The following is a 24,356-nucleotide window of genomic DNA, read 5'->3' as shown; positions in this document are numbered from 1 at the left end:
TTCACAAGACCTGTTGGCACCTAAAGCAGCAGGCCAAATGCTGCCTCCCCTTACCTGGTGATGTACCAGTTTCTGCTCTGCTTCATCTCTGGTTTGGAAAAGAGAGAGGGGAATGGAGCAGAAGAAGGAGAGTGGTGAGCTAGAGTAGAGATTTTCAGCCATTTTCATCTCATGGCATACTGACGAGGTGCTAAAATTACCAAGACACACCATTCGTTTATTGACAGTTGACAAGGCACACCATGCTCCAGAGGGCTTCTCCAGGCCTCCTAATGTTGTATAAGGCATTAAAAAGTCACTTCCGGTTTCTCCGTGAAACCGGAAGTCATGTGTTTTGAGCTGCCAAGCTCAGTCTGAGCTTGGAAGAGGCCATGGATGGATGTCTGTGGCCTCTGTTGAGCTCAGAAGCCTCTTTGGAGGGTCCAGGCCATGGGGATGGGTGTTCAGCTGTATCTGCAGTTTTGGCTATCTGCAGGGGGTACCAGAATGGAAACCCTTGCAGTTAAACTCTCCTACTCTTTCAAAAAATATTGTGGGTCAAAAAAAACTCATCTGCTTTCAGACCTGGAGAGGGGTGAGTTATACATGGCACACTGACTGTATGCTGAAAATGAATGCTGGCAGCTAAGGACAGTGCACAGCATGAGTCTTCAGCCAACTGGACATAGAAATTAGGAAAGCAAATGCCCTGCCTCTTGCTACTCCTCAGCCTAAAGTGAGGGAAAGCAAATAGTCTAGGACAGTAGTTCTCAAACTTTTAGCACCAGGACCCACTTTTTAGAAGGAGAATCTGTCAGGACTCACCAGAAGTGATGTCATGACTGGAAGTGACCTCATCAAGCAGGAAAATTTTTAGCAATCCTACCCACACTTACCCAGGAGTAATGACTATCATTGTTAGCCTATAGACAGTAGCCTGTTAGATAGTAGCCTGTTAAAGTGCAGATCTCTAACATTTCTCCAAATGCAGTCACATGCCATGGTAGTATCAAGTCTAATATATTAAAAATAAAATATTGAAATGAATGGGAACCCACCTGAAATTGGCTCACAACCCACCTAGTGGGTTCCAACCCATAGTTTGAAAAACACCGGTATAGGAAAATAGCTAAGTGGAATTCTCCATTGTAGTTCAATGTGATAGATTTATATGTTTATATATTATGTTGTTGTGAGCAGCTTTAGGTGCCCTTTGGGGAGAAAGGCGGGATATAAATAAATAAATAAGGCTGCAATCCTAACCACACTTTCCTGAGAGTAAGCCCCATTGAACAAAATAGGACTTACTTCTGAGTAGACCTGGTTAGGCTTGTGCCCTAAATAAATAAATAAATAAAATCGGCCTGCTGTAGACTTTGGTCTTCAGTGCCATAAGGATTATACCTGTTCTCTGTGAATTAATTTAATTTATTTTGAACACAGGGCACTTGAAGATGGCGTGACAAATCCAGACTGTGACAGAGGCAGAGAGATGGAATCGGATGACCAGGGTACAAGCATAAGTACTGTATTATTAAGACTTTTGATGAACAGAACAAGAAAGGTTTATATCTGAAGTACACCAGGGAAGGATACCAAGAACCTGAGGCTTAGAAACCTCATCATAAACCAACATATATATTCCCATAAACACACAAACCAATTTCACCTTGCTTGGATTCCTGTTACTTTTCCTCAACCAGCTTTGTTTCATACAAAGGCCAAAACCAACTCTGTTTTTTATCTTTTTTGCTGCTGGGAGTGTTCCATTTTCTTTCCTTGAGTTCTCTGTATCATCAGATTCTTTGGCTGTTTATCCCCCACTTTTCCTAAGCAAAACCCAAACCACTGTTTTGCACCCTCCACTTCCTTGAATGGCAGAAGCATTTACAGTTTCTCTCAGAGGAGAGAGAACACACCAGAAACTTAAGTGTTTTTGTAGTAATCAATTTACAAATGTACAGGTTGAGAAGGTGTAACAATGGTGTAAGCAAGCAGCAGTTCTAGGTCAGCTACCCAGAAATCCAAACTAGCTGTTGGCATAAGCTAAAAACTGGTTTTTGCAGCAACTGTTACCCTGCACATGCCCGATCTCGTCTGATCTCAGAAGCTAAGCAGGGTCAGGCCTGGTTAGTACTTGGATGGGAGACCGCCTGGGAATACCAGGTGCTGTAGGCTTATACCACAGTCTTTCGAGACTGAAGGTTGCCAACCATTGGTTTTTGCAAGCTCCCTCTGTGGCCTTTCAGATCAGGCACAACTGGTTTTAGCTCTGATTCTTGGAAGTGTATGTGATCCATCCACCCCCACCTTGCCTGGAAAAAGGAGTTTCTGGCTGCAGCTGGTTATCCAGTAGAGTCTGTTCTCCAGGCATCCCATCAGCTCCCTAGCTATACAGAGACCCACAGACTAGAGCAGATTATATCTCCACTTTGTATAAGAACATTGCACATGGGCAACCCAATCCAATCCTGAACTGCCCAGTGTGCGAGGCTACCGCACACACCATCCAGTGTATGCCAGGCAGCCTGCAGTGGCTTCTTGGGGGAAGGGGATGAAAGTCCCTCCAGGTAAGGGAAGTAGCCCTACTATGGGGCTACTTGATTCTGTGGCAGCTCTTGAACCAGCGCAGAATCAAGAAGTCCCATGTTGGTCCATAAGGCCTGACGTAGGGCTCAGGATTCAGTGAATCTGAGCTTCACTAGTCCCGGCCCCTCCCACCCCACTCTCTCCCCCTGCCATGCCTCCTCCCTGCCCGTACATCCCCCACCTCCCCCACCCTGGAATGCTTTCCCCCACACCCTCACTCACCTCTCCACTGCCCGGAGCTGGCCCAGCACGGGTTCATGCTGGTTCCAGCGCTGGGGCCTTATGGCACATTTGCAGCAATGCATGCCAGCGGTAAGCCAAGCCAGTGCACAGGGTTCTGAATCGGGCCCTAAGGCAGGTCTGGGAAAGTCTCCCATCAGCTGCTGTAGTAAATATCCTGTTTTTTAACATGATGTCCCATAATGGTTGTCCAAATGGGAAAAAAAAATGTTCTAAAAACGTTCAGGATGGTTGCTTTGTGTATGTCTAATCATGTAATGCCATCATGTCTGTGTTTATGGTGCTTGTGTGAACAGGTTCTGAAGATCATCCAGGAAGAGTTAAAAGTAGAGCTTCCAAATCTTCAGATAGGTAACAACAACAAACATTCCCATCCTTGTACTCTTCCTAATTACAGTAGAATTCTAGTAATCTGGCACCCAATTGGCTGGCACCCCGTTTGTCTGGCATCAAAATTGTCTGGGAGCACTCCTGGTTTAGGAGCATATTCCCAGCATTGCCAGCTCCTGTGCAGGTGCAGTTGTACCTGACTTGGCATTACGGAAACAGGCTACAGAAGCCACGAAGGACCAACCCAAGCAGCTTGGCAGTAAAGTAAGTACTGCAGCAACCTTCTCTTTATAGCAATTAGGATACTATATCCCGGGATCAACTATGATGGGATAGTACCCACTTGATAATTCAGCATTTCCAATAATCTGGCACCCTCTAGGTTCCTGAACTGGTGGATTATAGGAAGTTTAGTGCAGTGGTTCCCAAACTATGCACCACAGCAAGCTTCACAGGAGCCCAGCAAGCTCTTCTTCCCAGCTGTCCCAGGTGCCTTCATTTTAGATTGCTCAAGATCCAAGATGGTGGCACCCAGAAGAGCCAGGAAGACTATGCCACCGTGAAAGAAGGGCACCATGACTGTGGTAAGACTGGGAATCACTGTTCTAGTATATAATCAGAGGGATCCACCCTGATCAACATACAGGGAGGATAGAACAAAATTTGTCCTCAGGGCTGGTTCAGACATTATTTTTGACCATCATTTTACTTTTCTCTGTCTTATTCAGACTAGTCTGCAGTGTACCATGAGAGCTGGGTACCTGCCTCACTTCAGAATTGTGTGCAGTATTGCTTGGAAGAAACAGGCTCCTATACTTTTTGAGAATTTTCCCTTCTACATAACAGTATTTCCAACTTTAGTACAAATTTGTTTTCACTTACTCTGCCCCGGTGCTCATTGGGAGGAAATGTGATTGTTTTGTAGACTGCTCAACTACACTAAAATATGTTTATTTCCTATAGACCACATTGTGGTCAGAATCAGAATTCTTCAGGAACTGACAAAAGAAATTTACCTGTGAAATGTGTGTGCTGTGGATACAAAAAAAATTTTCCTCAAGGTAGGGTGGGAAATTGGTTAAAGAACACACCTGCGTTACAATGAACAACATACTGTAAATGAATGTGAATGTGCAAGAGAGTGACTGAAGGGTTGGGCACTGAGTTGGTTGCCATCACAAAGGGGTTTATATGTTGTCTCCTTCATGCTTAGATCTTCTTATAAGGAGAACCAAGAGGGGGAGGCTGATGGCAGGCCAGAGCCAAGCGTGACTGTTACGCCCTCCGAAGAGATGCCTGAGCCACCTTCCTCAGAAGGAACTGAGCTACCATCTCCAGGAGCAGGTGCAGCGTCCTAATTCCCTCAAGTGCAAATGTTTTCATGTTTGATGTTTGATAAATAATGATGTAAGGAAGCGAAGGACTTCCTTTTATAACCTTGACAAAGTAGCTTAGCTTTGTTGCAGAAATATGCAGCATGTTTAGTAGGCAACATGGAAGCTGAAAAGCTATTTATCTGAGCTGTTGCCTGCAATTTCCTTGGACCAGTGGTCTCCACACTTTTCAGTACAAGAGTCACAGTGTATATTTTACACATTTTCACAGACCGAAAAAATGACGTTTTATAAATTAATGAATGAAATTTGAATGAATGAATGAATAGGTTTTACTTGGATCTTTTTTTGTTATCAGCATGATATGTTTCAGAACAAAAGAGAAAAGTGAAAATTACAAAAAAAAAATGCCATGCTTAAACTGAGAAGTGATATACAATGAGTAAAAATGTCAAACATTAGCAAATGCTCTGACCAAAAAAGCAAGTTACTGCAGGCCGGAAAAAATCTTGTGGCAGGCTGGGTGTAGCCCTGGGCCCCAGTTTGGAGACCTCTGCCTTGGACTATGCAAAACCTAAAAATTATCATTACATATTATCCGACTCAGTCTAAAGTCGATTCATATACATTCACTCCTTCCTGTGTCACCAAAGTAATGTGAGAAAATTTGGACCGCACAGGGAAGCTCATGCTGTGACTCCCCTTCATTCCAGCATTCACCTTTCAAGAACTGGGTTGATGCTGGCAAGGAAGGAAGTTGCAGTATGGGCTTCTCCCACCTGAGCAGGGAGCCCAATCCTACCTAAAATCCCGCGTGGCAACTCAACAGTGCCAGCACAGCTTCTGTTGCATCCTGTGGAGGATTTTTGGCTGCTGGAGGCCTCCTTGGGATAAGGGGACATTTCCTCCAGCAACTGCTAGGGGGAAACTCAGACCTGTGCCAGCTCGATCACTGGCGCAAGTCAGCGTTGTACTATGTAGGTGGAACAGGCCCAGGAAGGAGCTTGGGACTTGGCATGCACCACACACCTCCCTGCCGTGTCATCGTCCTACTCAGCCCTCTCCCTGCACCCTATTCAGCCCCCTCCTCACCTCTCTCCAACTCCCTGAGCAGACTTACCTACTCTGGCAGGTGTCAGCAGCCTCCGTTGTGCATTGCTAGTTATGAGGGCAGGGAGAGGATTATTATTGATCCGTTAGTCTTCTTACATTATCCTGTCAGGATGAGAAGCTCCCAGCTTGGTGAGGTAGCATAACCACATAATTAAAGGCAGAACACGTTGCCTCTGACTGGAGTGAATTCTTTGCCACATGGTAAACCAAGATGGTGTCACTGACATGGGAAAGCTGTCATGAGAACTATAGTGGGAATCATCCCATATTGTGTGAATGGACTCCTCAGAAGACCCAGTTGATCTAGCTACTAACCAGGTTTTACAAGGCACCTATTCAGGGGGAGATAGCTTCAGGAATTGATGAGAAGAAAGCCATGGTAGATGGTGGAAGTAAACATGACCCAGCTGAAGTGCTTGAGAGAAAGGTAAAAAGTTAGTTTTATTAAGGCAAATGTGCTTCCTTCCCCATTGCCAAAAAGTCTCTGTTTCCATTGCCAAGCGTTTGCCCTTCTTATGCTCCCTTCTTTGTTCCCGAAAGGGATAGGAGGTTTTGGCTGGAAGAGGATGTTTGGGGTGTTTTACGACAATTCTTTGCACCCCAACTCCCAAGTGAGAGGTCCCTGTCCAGACAGAAGAATTCTCATCCATCTACTTTTTCCTCGAACAGCAGACACCACAGACCTTAATAATCACACAAGTATAACTATTTTGGTTTGCATCCAGCAGGACTAAAGGGCCATCCTAGTATATTGGGAAGAGTCAGGAGAGAAAGTGCCACAGTATACAAATTAAGCAGGTGAGCGCTTGCAGTGTTTTGCTTTTCAACAACAAACAACAACAACAACAGTATTTATATACCGCTTTTCAACAAAAGTTCACAAAGCGGTTTACAGAGAAAATCAAATATCTAATGGCTCCCTGTCCCAAAAGGGCTCACAATCTAAAAAGATGCAACACCAGCAGACAGCCACTAGAACAGACAGTGCTGGGGTGAGGTGGGCCAGTTACTCTCCCCCTGCTAAATAAAAGAGGGGAGTTTCAAAAGAAACTGCATTCATGTTGCCATTAAATGACATCATACAAATCTGCTGTGGTATCACTACTGAAAATAATCCTTTCTTCTCCTGCTAGTTATGAAAGTAGGAAGAAATCACTTAATGTTTGTTTCATAAGTGTGGGCTGTGAAAAACATGACATGGAAACTCTGTTTAGAACTCCACGTGTCATTTTTTTCGTAAGAGAACAACTGTAGTGGGAGAGGGAATTTGACTTGGTACTGGGTGGGGGGGGGCAATAAACCTTCCTCATTTCATTATGGCCTTGGCATACACACTCACTCTTGTACACTCACACACCGAAGCAGCTATTAGCCATGGAAGGGAAAGCTTATGAACACAACACACACAAAAATAGACAAAAGTGAACAGGTCAGTTTGGGTGGCATCTTAATCATCCAGCAGGCCCCATGGAATTAAAGAAAGGTGCGCTCACAGTGCATGTGACGCTCATCCTGGCCCCTCCCCTTGCTTTCACATGAATTTTCTTAATTGTGTGAGGGGTTTAGCAGTGTGTGTAGAGAGGAAGTTTAAATGAACCTCCCCCCTTCCATGTAAGGAAAATTACAGTCTAATTCTGTTCCGGGGGGGGGGGGGCACCAAGTGCAGCAGTGCCAAAATGGCAACTGCTCTATCTGCAGCCCCACGGAGGCCACCGGAGATCTCCTCAGGGGAAGGGGCTATTTTTCTGGTGTAGACTGGAGAACCTCCATGTTGTACTTTGCAGCCCGGCATGGAGGATAGGATCTGGCAAAGCAGGGCTGGTCACTCCCCCTGACCTGGCCTCTCCCACCCTCCCCTGCCCTGGAATGCCTCCCCCCTGCCCCAAAAAACTGCACTGCCACCAGTGGTACAACTTATCCTTGGGCAGTCCCGAGGCATTTCCACTCGGTGCTGAGGCCCAGCACTGACTGGTGTGAGCCCAGCACCAGCAGCTTCTCCTTCCCCTGTGCTGCAGATGTGCGTGACGGCATGTTTGCAACACTGAGCACTGGAGCTCAACACCAGTGCTCAGGGAATATAGGATTGAGCCCTTACATAGAAGCAAGGGCAGGGGCCAGGTCATGTGTGCTCCAGGAGTGCACATGTCTTTAATTACACAAAGTCAGTTGGACAAGTAAAGTATCATTCAAGCTGGCACTCTGTTGCAAGTTTCAGAAACTGACGTGCAAAGTCAAGCTGGCTTCCCCATTTAAACATACTTCAGGGTCAGATATGTGCTTAATTGTGCAGCTTTTCTCCATTGGGGCTTAGGTTTAATTACAAATAGGAAGTGAGGGATAACACAATGAGGCAAAACTGCAGGTGGTAGGGGTTTTTAGAAGTTTTCTCCCACTATGCTTTGGATCCTGATTGGACCCACCCACCCACCCACCCACACACACACACACACACACTTTAAAAAGAAACTTCAATTGGTTTTCAATAAAAGTTTTGAAAAAAAAAATGGCACATGAGGAGGCCTTATCAGGGTCAAACTATTAAACCAGAACTATTAGACGAGAAGTGATTGTGAGGAGCTCCAGAAAGATGTCTCCAAACTCAATGGGCAGCAAAATGGCAGATGCTTTCAATGTCAGTAAGTGTAAAGTCATGCACATTGGGGCAAAAAATCAAAACTTCACATATAGGCTGATGGGTTCTGAGCTGTCTGTGACAGATCAGGAGAGAGATCTTGGGGTGGTGGTGGACAAGTTGATGAAAGTATCGACCCAGTGTGCGGCGGCAGTAAAGAAGGCCAATTCTATGCTTGGGATCATTAGAAAAGGTATTGAGAACAAAACGGCTAATATTATAATGCCGTTGTACAAATCTATGGTAAGGCCACACCTGGAGTATTGTGTCCATTTCTGGTCGCCTCATCTCAAAAAGGATATAGTGGAAATGGAAAAGGTGCAAGAGAGGGCAACTAAGATGATTGCAGGGCTGGAGCACCTTCCTTATGAGGAAAGGCTACAGTGTTTGGGCCTCTTCAGCCTAGAAAAGAGACGCCTGAGGGGGGACATGATTGAGACATACAAAATTATGCATAGGAAGGATAAAGTGGATAGAGAGATGCTCTTTACACTCTCACATAACACCAGAACCAGGGGACATCCACTAAAATTGAGTGTTCGGAGGGTTAGGACAGACAAAAGAAAATATTTCTTTACTCAGTGTGTGGTTGGTCTGTGGAACTCCTTGCCACAGGATGTGGTGACGGCATCTGGCCTGGGTGCCTTTAAAAGGGAATTGGACAAGTTTCTGGAGGAAAAATCCATTATGGGTTACAAGCCATGATGTGTAACCTCCTGATTTCAGAAATGGGCTATGTCAGATGCAAGGGAGGGCACCAGGATGCAGGTCTCTTGTTATCAGGTGTGCTCCCTGGGGCATATGGGGGGCCCGCTGTGTGATACAGGAAGCTGGACTAGATGGGCCTATGGCCTGATCCAGTGGGGCTGTTCTTACGTTCTAAAGCCTACCTACTGCCACCTGTAGTTTAGCCCCATTTTGAGGACCCCTTTACTATTAATAATTAAATAAAATAATTTAATTTAATAATTTAATAATTAACCCCTGCTAATTGGGTAAGAGACACTTTTTCAAGTGGGTGCTCCTCTTTTATTTAGCAGGGGGAGAGTAACTGGCCCACCTCACCCCAGCAGTGTCTTTTCTAGTGGTTGTCTACTGGTGTTGCATCTTTTTAGATTATGAGCCCTTTTGGTACATGGAGCCATTAGTTATTTGATTTCTTTTCCGTAAACGGCTTTATGAACTTTGTGTTGAAAAGGAGAATATCAATACTGTTAATAATAATAGTAATAGTAATAGTAATAATAGTAATAGTAATAGTAATAATAATAATAAATTTAAGCCTTGATTGGGTCACTTGATTGGTGCTGGCATCTAGCCTAGACGCCTTTAAAAGGGGATTGGACGAGTTTCTGGAGGAAAAATCCATTATGGGGTACAAGCGATGATGTGTATGCGCAACCTCCTGATTTTAGGAATGGGTTAAGTCAGAATGCCAGATGTAGGGGAGAGCACCAGGATGAGGTCTCTTGTTACCTGGTGTGCTCCCTGGGGCATTTGGTGGGCCGCTGTGAGATACAGGAAGCTGGAGTAGATGGGCCTATGGCCTGATCCAGTGGGGCTGTTCTTATGTTCTTATGTTCACATGTTTAACTGAACCTTAGTCTTCACAATATCACACTTAGAACTGAGATTTGTGTGATTTTATTTGGGTTATATATTCCAGTCTTTTCATGCCTGGTTCTTTAAGGTTGCATATTTATCTGTTCTGTTTTCCTGGAGAACAAGTATAATAACAGATGAACAATTAAGTAGCCATTTCTAAGTCAGAAGGAACATGACACCAACATTAGGAGTGGAATTCTCATACTGATTCTATCTAGCTTAGCTTATATTTTACCTTGAGCCTAGTGATCCATTGCTTTCACACTTCTTAGAGAAGATGAATTCTTAGAAGATAAATTATCTATTCCAAAGATAACAGAGGAGCTTGGAGTTTGTGTGGAGACTAAACAAATTATTCAGCTTGCTTACATGTGTTTTGTTGCATCCACTGAAAGGGAGGCATTGGATACTGTTGCTGATGATAAACTTCAGAAACCCTTAGGAAGATCTATCTCAATGCAGACAGATGCAAGCTGGCTCTATGACCACGTTTACAAAAAGACAAAAAGTAAGTCATAGTTTTTGGTGATTACAACATAAAACAAGTAGCAGGAAATTGTAATAGAGTTACAGTTCTGTTATAAGGGTTGTGCCTGCATATCTGTAGATTCAGGACCCACGGTTTTACCTGACTAAGGGTCCCAAACCTGCAGATTTGCCTGACCGGTAATCCTCCAAATGGATTACCAATTGTAATTCTCCAAATGTAAGGCCATGCATGGCCTTCCCAAGCCTTAGGAGGCCTTCTGAGACCTCTGAAAGGCCAAAAATTGGCACTTCTGGTTTGGGGCCAAAAACCAAAAGTGCCTATTTTCAGCCTTTTGGAGGCTTCAGAAGGCTTTCTGAGGGTTGGGGAGGCTGCGCACGGCCACCCCGGCGCTCCAAATGCAACTGGAGCGCAGCCCCAATCACGTTCAGAGAGTTAGCTTTCCCTGACCTGCATATTTGATTATCCACGGGTTTCAGCATCCACTGGAGTTCTGGGAATGGAACCCTTGCGCATGCCAAGGCACAATTGTATTTACCCAACCTCGTATATCCAAGATGCAGAATAGAGAATTGTAGTGTTTGGCAGGCTTTTTGTTGTTCTTGCGGCAGTTCCTCATTTCAGAGAAGGTAAAGGGGAAGATTTAAAAGTTGTAGTAATTTATACACTAGTAACACTATTGTCTTATCCCATGCAATAAACTGATAGAGTGTAGAAGCAGGAATCAAGACTAGGAATACAGAAATGACTGTGAGCCCAATACTATGCATGTCTCCTCAGAAGTCAGTCCCATTTCAGTCAATGGGCTTACTCCCAGTGAAGTCTGGACAGGATTACAGCCTGAGAGTAGCTTGCTTTAGGGCACAATCCAAGAGGCTTGCACTGTATCCAGCGCAGGATTGTGGCCACAAGAGGCTCAGCCAGAGGCAAGGGGAAATATCACCACCTCTTGAGGTGGCACAAGTCAGAGGAGAGCGGAGCGGCTTGGAGCTGCTGTGTTCTCCCTGGGAATGGAGGTTGGGATCCGGCATAACTGCCAGACCCCAGCCCCACCTCCTGCTCCCCGCTCCCCTGCTCCTGGGACTGCCCACAGTCCACCCTCCCCCGCCCAGGAGTGCCTTCCTCCCGTCTCCCCCACCTACCTTCTGCCCTTGCATCAGCACATCCAAGCCGACGCAACGTGCTGGGAGGAAGCTGGCATGGAGGCTTCCATCAGCCTCCACAGGCCGGTGCTTCTTGGAGCGCCAACCCGGCTTCCTTCTGAGGAGGCGCAAACGTGCCTTAAGGCGCCAGCCCAAGTTAAGGGCAGGATTGCACCCTAAGTCTTCTAAATATGGCCTCCAACCACTTTAAAAAAAAAAAATAAAGAGCAAGAGGTTTATTCTTGAAGGAATTTCCAGTGTTCTCCAGGAGCAGGTAGGAGAACAGAAACATTGCATGTGTGGTTGTGGACAGTATTCCCTTATGAGGTGGCATGTTTCAAATAACTGCTGGGGACATTAAACCTCACACCCGTTATCCTTCAGGTCTCACACAAGAAACATTCAGAGTCCTTTCTGCCTGTTCTAAAGAACCTTGTCTCATTGGCAGATATAAGAGTGCTTCATGCATATTCCAATGTTTGGTCATGGAAACATTCCTGTTGTAGCTCTTGGCTTGAACTAAAATAACAGTGAGTAGAGGGAGAAAATGACTTCGTTCATTTGGTTTTGTGTGAGTGCTCATGATGCGGAGCTACAGTGCCCTGACGGTTGTGTTACAAGATTTATAGTGAATAAGGAAGATATAGGCTGCAGCATATAAATTTGAGCGGGCCATAAACAAAGATTTTGAGAAGAGTTTACCCACAGCATGCACAGAGGAATTCCTCTGAGTCTGGGGTCAATCTTCTCACACAGCACTCTTGCTAGGTCAGAAACAATTCTTCTATCATTTTTCACTAATGGAAAGACATCTTTGGTCCAAGCCACAGCCAATGGCAACTAAACCGAGGCAGGAGTTGTTAGCATTGACACTGTGTATCATTCATTATATGTATGTTTGCTTTTGCTGTGTTCCAGTGGCATAGCTAGAGGGGGTGCAACCACTAAGTTTTGCAGGGAGCTTCACCACAGCATGCAAGCGGTCCCTTCCCCAGCAGCAGACCTCCCCAGTCCCATACCCAGGGCAAAGGTATGTGATGGCACCCCCCCCCCCCCGCAAAAAATCTCCCCCACTCACCTGAGGCTCATGGAGCCTCACTTGACCTGCACCTGGGTCAGGGAAACCTCTCTGAGGTTCCCCGACACTATAAACTGTGCTTTCAGGAAACCGGAAGCACAGTTTCCACCCCGTCGGGGGCCTCAGAGAGTGGCTTTCACCTAGTGGTTTCGCCTGGGGCTTTTGCCCTATCAGACCTAATGGTAGGTCCGCAACTGCCCTCCGCGTCCCCTTCATAGCCATTCCAAGCAGTGGGAGCAAAATGGAATGCCTCCATTTTGCTCTCACTGCCTGGAATGGCTCCAAAGGGCAGAGGGGCTACTTGCATGGTGCAGTGAGGCTCCCTGCAAAACTTAGTGCTTTGCACCCCCTCTAGCTACACCATTGCTGTGTTCTCATACTGAATTGCCAGATTTTCTTGGAGAATTCAGCTTGCCTGTTATTGTCTCCTGACAAGATACAGTCCAACTATACCTCTTTCCCTTGAGGAGAGAAAAAGAATGTTCGTATGTCAGTGTCATGTCTATTTTGCTTTCTTTTCAGCTCATGAGGAAAAGAGGAAAGAAAAAAAGGGCAAGGAAGAAAAACCTCCTCCAGAAGATGGTAGATCAACCATCAAAACATCAACCTCTTTTTAATTTTGAGTGTAATCTTTCTTTTGTGAATCAATAGAATATAATCAAGAATGTGTTGGGTATGAACTTAGGAAGTGGTATAATTGTTCAGCGTAGACCCCTTGGAAAGTATTAAGCAAATTGGCATTTCTCACTTTTAATTCCTGGTGTAAAAGTGATAGTATTGAGGATCTGTTTTACGCTGATGATAGGATGACCATGAAAAAAGCATTTTCCACACTAAAGGTTTTGTCAGAGAATAGAAGACAGTTGGCAGGAAGGATAGCAGCAAATGGGCTGTACATTCCCTCTCTTGCTTTTGGCAACAGGTTTTGTAGGTTTTTGGTATTTCAAAAAATCCTGAAAAACCAGTTTGACCTGAGCAGAGGTGAGAGTGAGTTATGTGTGTACGCATCATGAGAAGTCATGCTTCTCCTAAAGCATTTCTGATGTCCTTAATATCTGTCTTCAGCCTAAGGTGATGTTCATGATAATGCTCTATATCTTATTTTATTTATTTTATTTTATTTTAGTGTGCTGTTTTTCCAGGTAATTTCTCTGCTACTTTTGGTGTATTTGCAGTCTGCCTTTGCAGATATCAGCATAGGAAGCAGAGGCCTTGCATTTAATTGTTTGAAAGTCAATGGGGGCAAGACTGCAACTATTGAGTAGGCTGGCAGCCATACAAACAGGCCCTTTGGAACCCCTGAGCATAGCATATTGATGAACAGCAACCTCGCTGATTTGCGTATTAGTAATGATTCTTGAGTCATGTTCCTGCCAGTAGACATGCACTGAAGTGTGGAACTGGAGCACAACAGCACAGTTGCATGCATGTCCATTGTATTCTATGAGACAGGCAGCACAATCCTATCCAGTGCTGGCACAGCAGGGCCACACAGCCCATGCTTTATCCAGCGCTGGTTAGGAGCAGGCTGGAGGTCTCCTTGGGGTCCCTTACCCCATGTAGAGCCCCAGCCTGCCCATTGGGGCTACTTGGATCTGCGCAAGCGAAATCACCAGCACAAATTTCAGAAACTCTGGGTCAGAGGGAAGAGGCTTGGGAATAGGATATGGTGTAAGTGCCGCTAGTTCAACCCCCTTCCGGGCCTGATCTACCCCTCCCCACTTCCCTGTTACACCCCTCTCCAGCCCCACTGTTCTGCTCCAAACACCCATTCCCCCCTCCCACTGCTTGGAGCAGCACCTACCTGCTCTGTTGGCCACTGCTCCAGATCTGGCATTGGCAGGACAGCACAGGCCTTCCCACTAGTGCAGCCTACTCACAGGGTGCCACAAACTTGCTTTCTGGCATGTTTGCAACATCTTAGGCTGGCACAGCAGCTGCTTTCCTTGCGTAAGGTAAGCATAGGATTTCACTGTTACTCTCAGGAAAGGGTTATAATATTACAACCAAACAACCCAATCCTATCTCCCGCCATTGTATGGACACACTGATGGAGTGTGTTCTGCATCCAGTGGGGGAAAGAGACAACCAGAAGGCCAATGAATGGTAATTTTTTACTTACCCATCAGTTGGCTGGCTGGTGGCCTATGGGTCTCCTCAGACCTATGCTGGCTATGTAGCTGGTGTAGGTCTAAGGAGAGGAAGGGAGCAGAGCGGGCTGGGAAATGGGGGATAGGATCCTAGCACAGGTCACTGCTGCTAGGATCCACTGCTCCCTCCCCTGAACCATCCATGACAAGCCCCCTTTGCCAACTTGCCTGTGTTGGCTGGGGAGGCTCCTTGGTGGCAGGCGTGCAGAACTGCCAACCAGTTCCGTCAAGCACCTCTGAATTATCCCATAATGGTGTGCCGTTTGCACTGGTGTTGCTGCATTTACACAGCAGAAGGCAATAAGCAGCCCATAGAATTGGACCCTGAGTCTCTCAGCCACATCTGCAAGGCTGAGTTCGGCCTTTCCAGTCTAGTGCTGCATCAAGCATGACGAGAACGTTTAGGTTCCTCCAAGATTCCTGAGGGCTGCACAACTGACCCAACAATTGTTTCATGCCCCAATGTTCAACAAGACAGGGACTGAGGCAAGCTATAGCCCTCTTTCTTTGGGTATGGGTGGTGATAGTGGGATTATATTTGCTGTGTCAACACTTCCACTATCCTAAATAAGAGCCATCTAGATGTGACATTAAAATGCATCATTGGCTAGAGTTAGAGGTTCATTTTTACTCTCAAGCAGCAGTCTCTTGGGGCCAGGCTGTGGATCAAGAATTTAGTGAGGGGGTAGGGGGTGCTTGCCCAATGGATCTGTTACTTTGAAGTCAAACCAATCCACAAGTACAACTAGATCAGTGCTTCCCAAACTTTTTAGTACCAGGACTCATTTTTTAAAACTACAATCTACTGTGACCCACTAGACAAAAAATTTATTTAATAATAATAATAATCATCATCATCATCATCATCATCAGTGCTCCAATTATTATAACATGTGTTCTTATTACCTCTAGACTTTATGGTATGTGTGTGGACATTTGCTAGACCCTCCGTCAAAATGGAGTTGATGAACTGTTCTGCCAAACCATTACCATCATTCCAGAGTTCCCAGAAGGCTGAATTGGAGAGCAAAATGTGCAGTTAGGGACTTCCAGGCCAGACAAAAGGCTGAAACTGGGTTCACATGATCTATAACACACCAATTACTAGAGAACATTGGAAAATGTGACATTTAAATTTGGGGGTATAAAGATTGCCTCATACCACAGGTTACCATTCCAGTTAAAAAATTTCTAAAACTGGAAGAACTGAGCAAAGGTGCTTGCAAAGTTGTGTTTTTTTTTTTAATGTATCAAAAACTTTTCACGACCCACCCAAAAATTGGCTCGCGACCCTCTGGGAGGTCCCAATCCACAGTTTGGGAAACAGATGATGATGCATTTAACATCTATTCTAGTTTGGCCCTCAGAGTCATGTTGGACATTTTGTAAGATTCAGACCTAAAACATAAAAATTTGGTTATCTAACATTCTTTTTGTTGATGCTTAGATATCTATGCTGTCCTGTCCCAAGACACCAGCAGTTTAGAAATTTTGTGCGACATGGAGGTACTGTTCACTTATGGTCTGTACACATTTTGTTTAGAACATATTCTCATCTGAAATTCCTGCTCCATCCACTGCCTAACCCTTTGCAGCCAAACCAAGGCTAGAGTAACACTAAGAGAGTATTCTGGACAAAGTAGTTTGAGGACTGAACTGGAATCGTCTCCTATTGTACATTATATCTTTTTTTTCTTAAAGTTTAAAGAAGAATTTTTAAAACTGTTTCAAGAATCACTGCGCACACTCTCCAGTGTTGGGCCACCTACTGTCCTGGCATACAGACGGGAATCAACAAGAAAAATTCTGGAAATAAAGGTGAGGTCTTTTTGCCGTCAATTAGTCTATCAATTAGCAATAATCACAGAGGTCTAGGAATAAATTGCTCCCCTGGGGGCTGGGGATAAGAATAGGCCCTCAGTTTGGCTGTACTTGTCCTAAGAGGCGACTAAACAGCCACCGGGTAGATGGGACTCGTCAGCCTGGGAAGGCAGCTCATCTGAGAGAAGGAAAACTCTGATCCCAAACCTCCACTGCCTTGTGGCTACATCCAGTTATGGAAAAGGCTTCAGGAGTTAACCTTGAGGCAAAATCCGGAGCCGGAGTCCCTGAGGCAGTTCATGGCTGAACACAGTCATGTTCTGGCAACTTCTGCGACGCCGCTGGAACCAACCGCATTGGCTTCTGCCTTTCCATTGGACCATTTCAGCGATGTGGAGAGGGGGGATTTGCTGCATGGGTAACAGCCTATCCTCCATACCTACTTTACCCAGGCTTCACGCACTGGAGAGGACACTCTGTTCCAGAACCACCATTCAGAGCGTGACACCATAGTCTTCCGAGACTGAAGGATGCCAACAACAGGAATAAATTGATGTATGCATTATACATGCATAAGTTTCACAGGCTATACTTTTCAGATGATTGCGGTGACAGCTTTATCCAGTCTGCCAGCTGCATCTTTTCCTAGAGGAACTGGACCTGGCTACATTCATTCTTGCTTTAATAACTTCCAGTCTTCAGTTCTGTAACATTCTTTACATAGTGCTGCCCTTGAAAGTGTTTGGAAATGTCAACTGTTGTGAAACGTTGCAACATTTCACATACCAGCCAGATTGCCGGCTGGCGTTGGTCAGAGAGTTGCACTCTGAATGTCCACAATCTGCAGTCATTGCCTATTCATTTCTAGGTTTCATTCAAGGCTCTTACCTCTTAAGCTCTGAACAGTTTGGAACCTGAGTACCAAACTTACCCTTAGTACCCCGCTGTGCACTCTGGGACCATCCTCTGTTTGCCCTTTCAATTTCAAAATCAGCAGGTATTGAGTAAGAGTGGCACTGTTTCAGTGGTGATACAATAACAGAAGCAACATTCCCCAGAATCTAATCTAACTGGCTGGCCTTTGTACGTTCACTCCCTAAGATTGTTAAGATGTACTTCAGCCTGTTTAAGGAGATGGTAACAGGCAAGGCAAGCTTATAACCAAGATGTTTTTCCAGTCTAAAAAAATTGCAGAACCAAAATAAGTGGATAATTTTTATTTTCTTGCGTGATGATGATCAGCAGAATTTTCTAAACTATGCCTCATTTCTTTTCTGCAGCTTGAAAGGGGCTACACAGCACGCTGTCAGTTCTGTGGCAGCTTACTGAGAGACTTCCCTTCTTTTGAAAGTCTAGAAAAATTAGCAGAATATGGACCTGTAAGTAATGGGGAAGCCTGTCTCCTGTAGCCTGTCCACAAAGCCAAGAACTGCATCCCCAGGTAACAGCAGGGCTTTGCTTTCCAGCTTTTCTGTTGCCAGCAATGCAGAGATCTGCAGGAGTTCTTCGTTCTTGAAAGAATGCGCTTTGCAAAGGAAGGAGCTGAACTGATTGACATTTCCCCTCATAAGGCTCATGGAACTGAGGCAGAGAGGCAAAAGGCCAGAGAAAGAGCCCGTCAAAGGTATCACAAGCGGGTTGATTTTTTTACCTACTTACCTAGTTATTTTCAGGAACAAATTTATAACTTTGGGACAAGGCTAAAGGAAAAAATAATTAAAAATTGGAACAAACAGGAAAGTGAACCACTGAACATATGAGTTTTCCTGCTTCTGTTTTGAAGCTCTAGCCTGAACTCATAAGGCCTAGCTAAACCTTAGATCAGCCATTTTCAACCACTGTGCCATGGCACACTGGTGTGCCACAAATGGTCCCCAGATGTGCCATGGGAATTTGGAAGAGGTTTATTTATTAATAGGACCATTGGGGGATGCAAAGAGTCCTGAACGCTTTCCACATGCGCTGCCTCCGACGCATTCTCGGCATCACCTGGCAGGACAAAGTTCCAAACAACACAGTCCTGGAATGTGCTGGAATCCTTAGCATGTATGCACTACTGAAACAGAGATGCCTGCGTTGGCTCGGTCATGTCGTGAGAATGGATGATGGCCGGATCCCAAAGGATCTCCTCTATGGAGAACTCGTGCAAGGAAAGCGCCCTACAGGTAGATCACAGCTGTGATACAAGGACATCTGCAAGAGGAATCTGAAGGCCTTAGGAGTGGACCTCAACAAGTGGGAAACTCTGGACTCTGAGCGGCCCACTTGGAGGCAGGCTGTGCAACATGGCCTTTCCCAGTTTGAAGAGACACTTGGCCAACAGACTGAGGCAAAGAGGCAAAGAAGGAAGGCCCATAGCCAAGGAGACAGACCAGGGACAGACTGCACTTGCTCCCAGTGTGGAAGGGATTGTCACTCCCAAATTGGCCTTTTCAGCCACACTAGACGCTGTTCCAGAACCACCATTCAGAGCGCGATACCATCGTCTTTGGAGACTGAAGGTTGCCAACTACTAGGTTTTGCTACCAAGTGGCAGGGATCTGGGAGTCCAGTATGTACCCGCGAACACCACCTCAAGTACCACCAGTGGTATGAGCACCACTGGTTGAGAAACACTGCATTAGAGAAAAATCACTAAATTGGAGTGGACCAGCTTAAATGTGGGAAACTGCCCTATACCGAGTCTGACCAGTGGTCTATCTTGCTCAGAATTATCAACACTGACTAGCAGTCATTTTTCAAGGTTCCAGATAAGAGTCTTTCCCAGCCTTATCTGAAGAAGCAAGAGATTGACAGCCCAATCCAATCCACATTTTCCTGGGAGTAAGCCCCATTGACTCTAATGGGACTTACTTCTGAGTAGACATGCATAGGATTGGGCTGTGAACCCATGATCTTCTAATGCTATCCCTACAAGAGCATCTGAAATTCAGTGTCGGGGTCCCCACCCTGCACCCGGGCCCCCACCTTACCTCAGGACAAGGCTCCAGGGCTGGGGAGTCAGGCAACAGGAGAGGGGAGAAGCCAGAAGGGCGGGAAGAAGGATGAGGTGAAGGCAACATGGGAAGAAGGCAGGTCTTTAAGCCCAGGGAAGGGTGGCTACCAGGGAACTGCCCTTTTTACCTCCCCTGAGGATAAGGGGAGGGGCTGTGGGGAGGGTAGCTGGCCCTACAAAAGCTTGGAGGTCAGTGATGCTGGGGCTGACTAGAAGCTGGGAGGTGGGTGGGTGTGCGTGCAGCCAACAGCCCACCCAGCACCCCACCCAGGCAGAAAAAGCCCAGCCAGGGAAGAGGATCAGGATGCTGTAACCCCCTCTCCCTGAGCCAGTCTGAGATCTTTCCAGGGCTCCCTTAAAGGACCAGTGAGACTGAGCGGAGGCCCTGCCCCAAGAGCCTCACATTCAGCTTGAGAAGGAAACGGAGAACTCCTTCTGTCTGTATTTTGATTTTGCAGGCAGCATGAGAGACAACTGGCAAAGCAGTTTGCCTACATGGCAACAGAGCAAGAAAAGGACATCCCTATAGTGCACACTGGTACTGAATGTGAGTTTGATTATGCCGTAGTACAGTTTTGTTAGCATATGTAAGCAACACGGAGAAAGGCTCTTAGAAACTGGAAATCTGTCACATGTGCTCTAATCCCATGGGACCTCAGGCAAGCTGAGAATCAGGGTTGCCATTGTGTACAAATATGTCTAAAAGTGTGCAAGAACACAAGCGCATTAGTCCCATCCTACTTCCTGGTCTGGACCTCTTTCACATCTCTCAAAATCCATAACGTGGCAGCTCTTTTGCCATCGACAAAGAAAGCTGCGGTCATGCCCCTAGTTGTAGGGAGACAGTAGAATTCAACTGGGGGGAGGCAGGTGGAGGCATTCCAGGGCATGGGAAGGGCAGGGGGAAAGTGTGGCTGGGGTGGGAGGGGGGCAAGACCAGCTGAGCTCAGCTCTGCCGGATCCAGAGCCCTGCATCAGGCCTCCTGGCCTGACACAGCACACCTTTACTATGTGCCAACTAAATAGCCATTGCAGAGTCGAGAAGTTCCATTGTGCAACTACTTTCCTTGCAGGGGCGAAGGCAATGAATATCCTCTTCCCCTGAGAAGGGGTCGGGAGCCACTGGCAGCTGCTTGAATGCCCATAGGATGCCATGGTAGCCGTTTTGGCGCCACAGCAGCCCCGCACACCGGGCAGTTCTGTGTGAGTGGTTGTTGGATCTGGAGATATAAAAAAGCCTAGTTGATGCTGGGACTTTGTGGGACATCTGTTTGCTCTCCTGGAGTTCTGTGGGGTCCAGCAACTCTGTATCGTTTCACACCCAGTCTCTTCTTTCATCTCAGGTTCTTGTATGAGGCTGAGGCAGGACGCTGCCTCAGAAGATGTGGACTAATTAGACCTTGATTAAATCATTTTCTGTTCTGCAGAATTAGCTTGTGGTTAAATAAAATATTATGCATTTTTTGCGCAACATAAGTTGCATAAGGTTTACCACAAGATGGGGTGGCAGTTTTTAGAAAATAGACAACTTCATGGAGAACAGGTCTAGTGATGCCTATTGGTCATGGTGGCAGTATGGAACCTCCATGTTCAAAAACAAGACGCCACAGGCTACCAGTTGCTGGGGGTAGAGGACAACTGCTGTGGGAGAAGCTTATTGCCTTCAGGCCCTCTGGTAGAATTCCTGGAAACATCTGTAGCTGGCCACTCTTGAGAGCAAGGTATTGGTCTAAACAGATCCTTGGGTCTGATCCAACATGTTCTTACCAACACATCTGGATGGGGAAAGGGCATTAGAATTGTTGATGTCATCCTTAAAAATCTCAGCTAAGCAAGGTTACTTTATATTATTGTGCATTGTTGTGTAATAGATCAACTGTATTTAGTAACCTAACACCTTTTTATACTGCTTTGTATTCCTTAGATAACAAGCAACTTAAAACAATTTCATACACTATGTCCCAAATTACATCTTCTGGCTGGACAAGAGTAACTCAATCAGCAGTTAAAAAACAAGACAGTGATAATGTTACCTACAGTGTCTCTTGCTGTGACTTCACCATTGCAGGTGGAAAGGTAAGCGCAGGGCATTTCCTGCAGCTCAGCTCAGCTCCACTTTCCCAGGGCTTTGTGCTTCCAGGACGAAGTCACTGAGTTTACATGTCCTGTAGGAATGTGAGGAACCTGAGAGGAACTAGCCTGAGGGGGTCAGGATTCGGCATGCGCTGCCACTGCTGAACCTGCCCCCTTCCAGGCCTGATCTGCCTTCTCCCCCACCCTATCATCGCCCTGTTCCACCCACACCTGCCTCATTCGACCCCCTCACCTTCCTCAAACCTGCACCAGCTTACCTGAGCCAGAGCTTTGGCCATCCGCCAGCTCACAGGAAGCTGCCCCATCCTCCCCATCAGCAGGCCTGCAGCGAGTACTGGCAGAGGCTGCTTTGGTGGCCATAGAGCAGAGGTTCTCAAACTCTGAGGGAGATTTACTCCCTCAGTAAATCTTTGTGGAGGAAGGGCTAGGGCAGCTAAGGGGGAGTGAGGGGGGTGCCTTTATGAAGGTAGGGCTGCAGCACAGAGGCTTGGAGGGCTGACGGTAGGGCTGAATGGAGGCTTGAAACGTTCAGAAACAGCAGGAGCAAAGCAGCTCCTGCAAAACCGTAAGTGCTTTGCACCCGCATTTTCCAAACGTTCCAAGTCGGGGAGCACTGCAGAGGGCTGCGCAGGGCTCCCTGCACCTCCTGCAGCCCTACCTTCATAAAGTAAGTCTAAAGCACCCCCCTATACAGACGCAATCCTGTGGATCCGCTTCCCTACCTCTCCCCTTCCCCTGCATCTTAAAGGGACAGGGACCTTTACACAAACTGGTGGGTCGCAACCCACCAGTTGGAGAACCACTGCCATAGAGGATAGGATTGGGCCTTCAATCAGGCTTATTCAGGAAAGCATATATAGAATTGTGACCTTAAATTGTAAGAGTATTTAGGTCTGAAGTCAAAATTGTAATGCTAAATGTAGGAAAAAGCCATACATGACTAAAATCCCAAGATTTCTTGAGTGTAGAGCAGTGTTTCTCAAGCTGTGGGTCAGGATCTACTAGGTGGGTTGCAAGTCAATTTCAGATGGGTTCCCATTCATTTCAATATTTTATTTTTCGTATATTAGACTTAATGCTACCGTGGTATGTGAATGCATTTGGGGAAACGTTACACATTTGTACTTTTTACAGGCTACTATGTATATGATTTTAACAATGATAGTCAATGGGGCTTACTCCTTGGTAAGCGTGGGTAGGATTGCATGCTAAGATTGTTAAAAAATTTCCAGCTTGTTGTTGTCACTTCCAGTCATGACTTCACTTCTGATGGGTTCTGACATATTCTCTTTCTAAAAAGTGAGTCCTGGTGCTAAAAGTTTGACAACCAGTGGTGAAGAGGAAAAGTGGGTACTTTTAATACAGTGCGCTGGAGGCCATAGAAGTGTTATCTACCTAACCTTTATATGGCCAGGTAATGGGTTTAGCATATCTTCAAGAACTGGCAGAACAATGCATTTGCTGACATAACTGCAGTAGTAGTACTATAGTAATAAAGCATAAACAGTATGTTGTGTGGAGGGGCTGACCTAAAGGAGAGGCAAATAACACCCAGTCTCCTGAGGACAGCACATAAGAACATAAGAACAGCCCCACTGGATCAGGCCATAGGCCCATCTAGTCCAGCTTCCTGTATCTCACAGCAGCCCACCAAATGCCCCAGGGAGCACACTAGATAGCAAGAGACCTGTATCCTGGTGCCCTCCCTTGCACCCCTCTGGTCAACTGGTGAGAACTGAGTCCTCCTAGAGAGACAGTCCATTATGTGCTTACAAATCTTGCCTCTGAATACTCATGGAAAAAAAAATACAGACTTCATGTGGATATTTTTCTTTGTCTTTCATGTGCAGTTACTGAAAAACACGTTCTTGCAGCAATATTACAAAAATGGCATCAAGTTTCTTACTATATTTCCAGATGGAACTGCACAAATATTGTATCCTTTTATGGTTTGTCTTACTTGACTATCGGGAAGAGGTTTTGCCCCCCTTCATAATGTTAGAGTTGGAAGCAGCTGAAGTTGGAGAGTCAGTAGGGTGTAGTGATTAGAGCATCAAAGCAGGCTGGAAGAGAACTGAGTCCAAATACCCATTCAGCTTTGAAAGTTACATGTGATATTGAACCAGTCGTTATCTCTCAGCCTCACCTGCTTCACAGGGTTGTTGTAAAGATAAAAGGGTGGAAGAAATTTATATGCCATCCCAAGCTCCATGGAAGAAAAGTGGGATATAGAATCAAAAAGTAAATGAGTTAAGCACATTTACATCCCATTAATTTCAATTAGAACAGTGGTTCTCAAATTCTCCTGTAAGGTTTGTGAACCACTAAGTCTTTGCAGGGGCGGGGGGAAGGCTGCAGCATGATCCTCAGGATTGCACCACTGCTGGGGACTGAGGGGCTTTTTTACTCAACTGACCCCCCCTTGCGTCAGTCCCCTAGGGGTGCAGGGAGCCCCGCAGAGCCCTGTACAGGGTTCCCTGTGATTCAGAATGTTGAACAAAAGCGATTGCAATCCACTTCCAGTTTCACGAACGCAGGCTGGAAGTGGGTTGCAATCACATTTTTTGAACATTCTAAGATTAATATTCCAAGATTTTTTGAACATTCCAAGAAAAAAGACCCTCGATCCCCAGCAGCATAGCAAATTCTGAGGATTGTGCTGCTGCCTTTCCCCCAGCAGTGGCACTTTCCCTTTAAGTGGAAAGGGCAGTATTTCTTAGACTGATGGGTTGTGGCCCACTAGTTTGACAACCACTGAAATAGAGAA

The 24,356-nt window shown here is 45.9% G+C and overlaps 1 protein-coding gene and 1 pseudogene across 6 annotated transcripts in view; both read left to right on the top strand.

Moving 5' to 3' along the window:
* Window positions 1–24,356, top strand: part of ERICH6 (glutamate rich 6) — a 48,361-nt gene that overhangs the window by 5,287 nt on the left and 18,718 nt on the right. For 4 of the 6 annotated variants that reach the window (XR_010794084.1, XR_010794083.1, XM_066620066.1 and 1 more), the window contains exons 3-15: window positions 1,423–1,490; window positions 3,105–3,159; window positions 4,352–4,482; window positions 6,311–6,383; window positions 10,218–10,330; window positions 13,052–13,111; window positions 16,127–16,185; window positions 16,381–16,497; window positions 17,781–17,879; window positions 17,967–18,124; window positions 19,954–20,042; window positions 21,420–21,571; window positions 23,440–23,525. Coding sequence is in view for 2 of the 6 variants with exons in the window: in XM_066620066.1 (XP_066476163.1) it covers window positions 1,423–1,490; window positions 3,105–3,159; window positions 4,352–4,482; window positions 6,311–6,383; window positions 10,218–10,330; window positions 13,052–13,111; window positions 16,127–16,185; window positions 16,381–16,497; window positions 17,781–17,879; window positions 17,967–18,124; window positions 19,954–20,042; window positions 21,420–21,571; window positions 23,440–23,525 (1,260 nt within the window). In the remaining 4 variants the exon portion in view is untranslated. The remainder of the gene's footprint in view (window positions 1–1,422; window positions 1,491–3,104; window positions 3,160–4,351; window positions 4,483–6,310; window positions 6,384–10,217; window positions 10,331–13,051; window positions 13,112–16,126; window positions 16,186–16,380; window positions 16,498–17,780; window positions 17,880–17,966; window positions 18,125–19,953; window positions 20,043–21,419; window positions 21,572–23,439; window positions 23,526–24,356) is intronic. The other 2 variants (XR_010794085.1, XR_010794086.1) reach the window with 2 other exon arrangements.
* On the top strand, window positions 2,038–2,157 carry LOC136646797 (5S ribosomal RNA; annotated as a pseudogene).

Source organism: Tiliqua scincoides, chromosome 3, assembly GCF_035046505.1.
Source record: "Tiliqua scincoides isolate rTilSci1 chromosome 3, rTilSci1.hap2, whole genome shotgun sequence".
In the NCBI taxonomy this organism is placed as follows: Eukaryota; Metazoa; Chordata; class Lepidosauria; order Squamata; family Scincidae; genus Tiliqua; species Tiliqua scincoides.
Note: the sequence above shows the minus strand (reverse complement) of the source record. Positions and strands in the feature narration are given on the sequence as shown.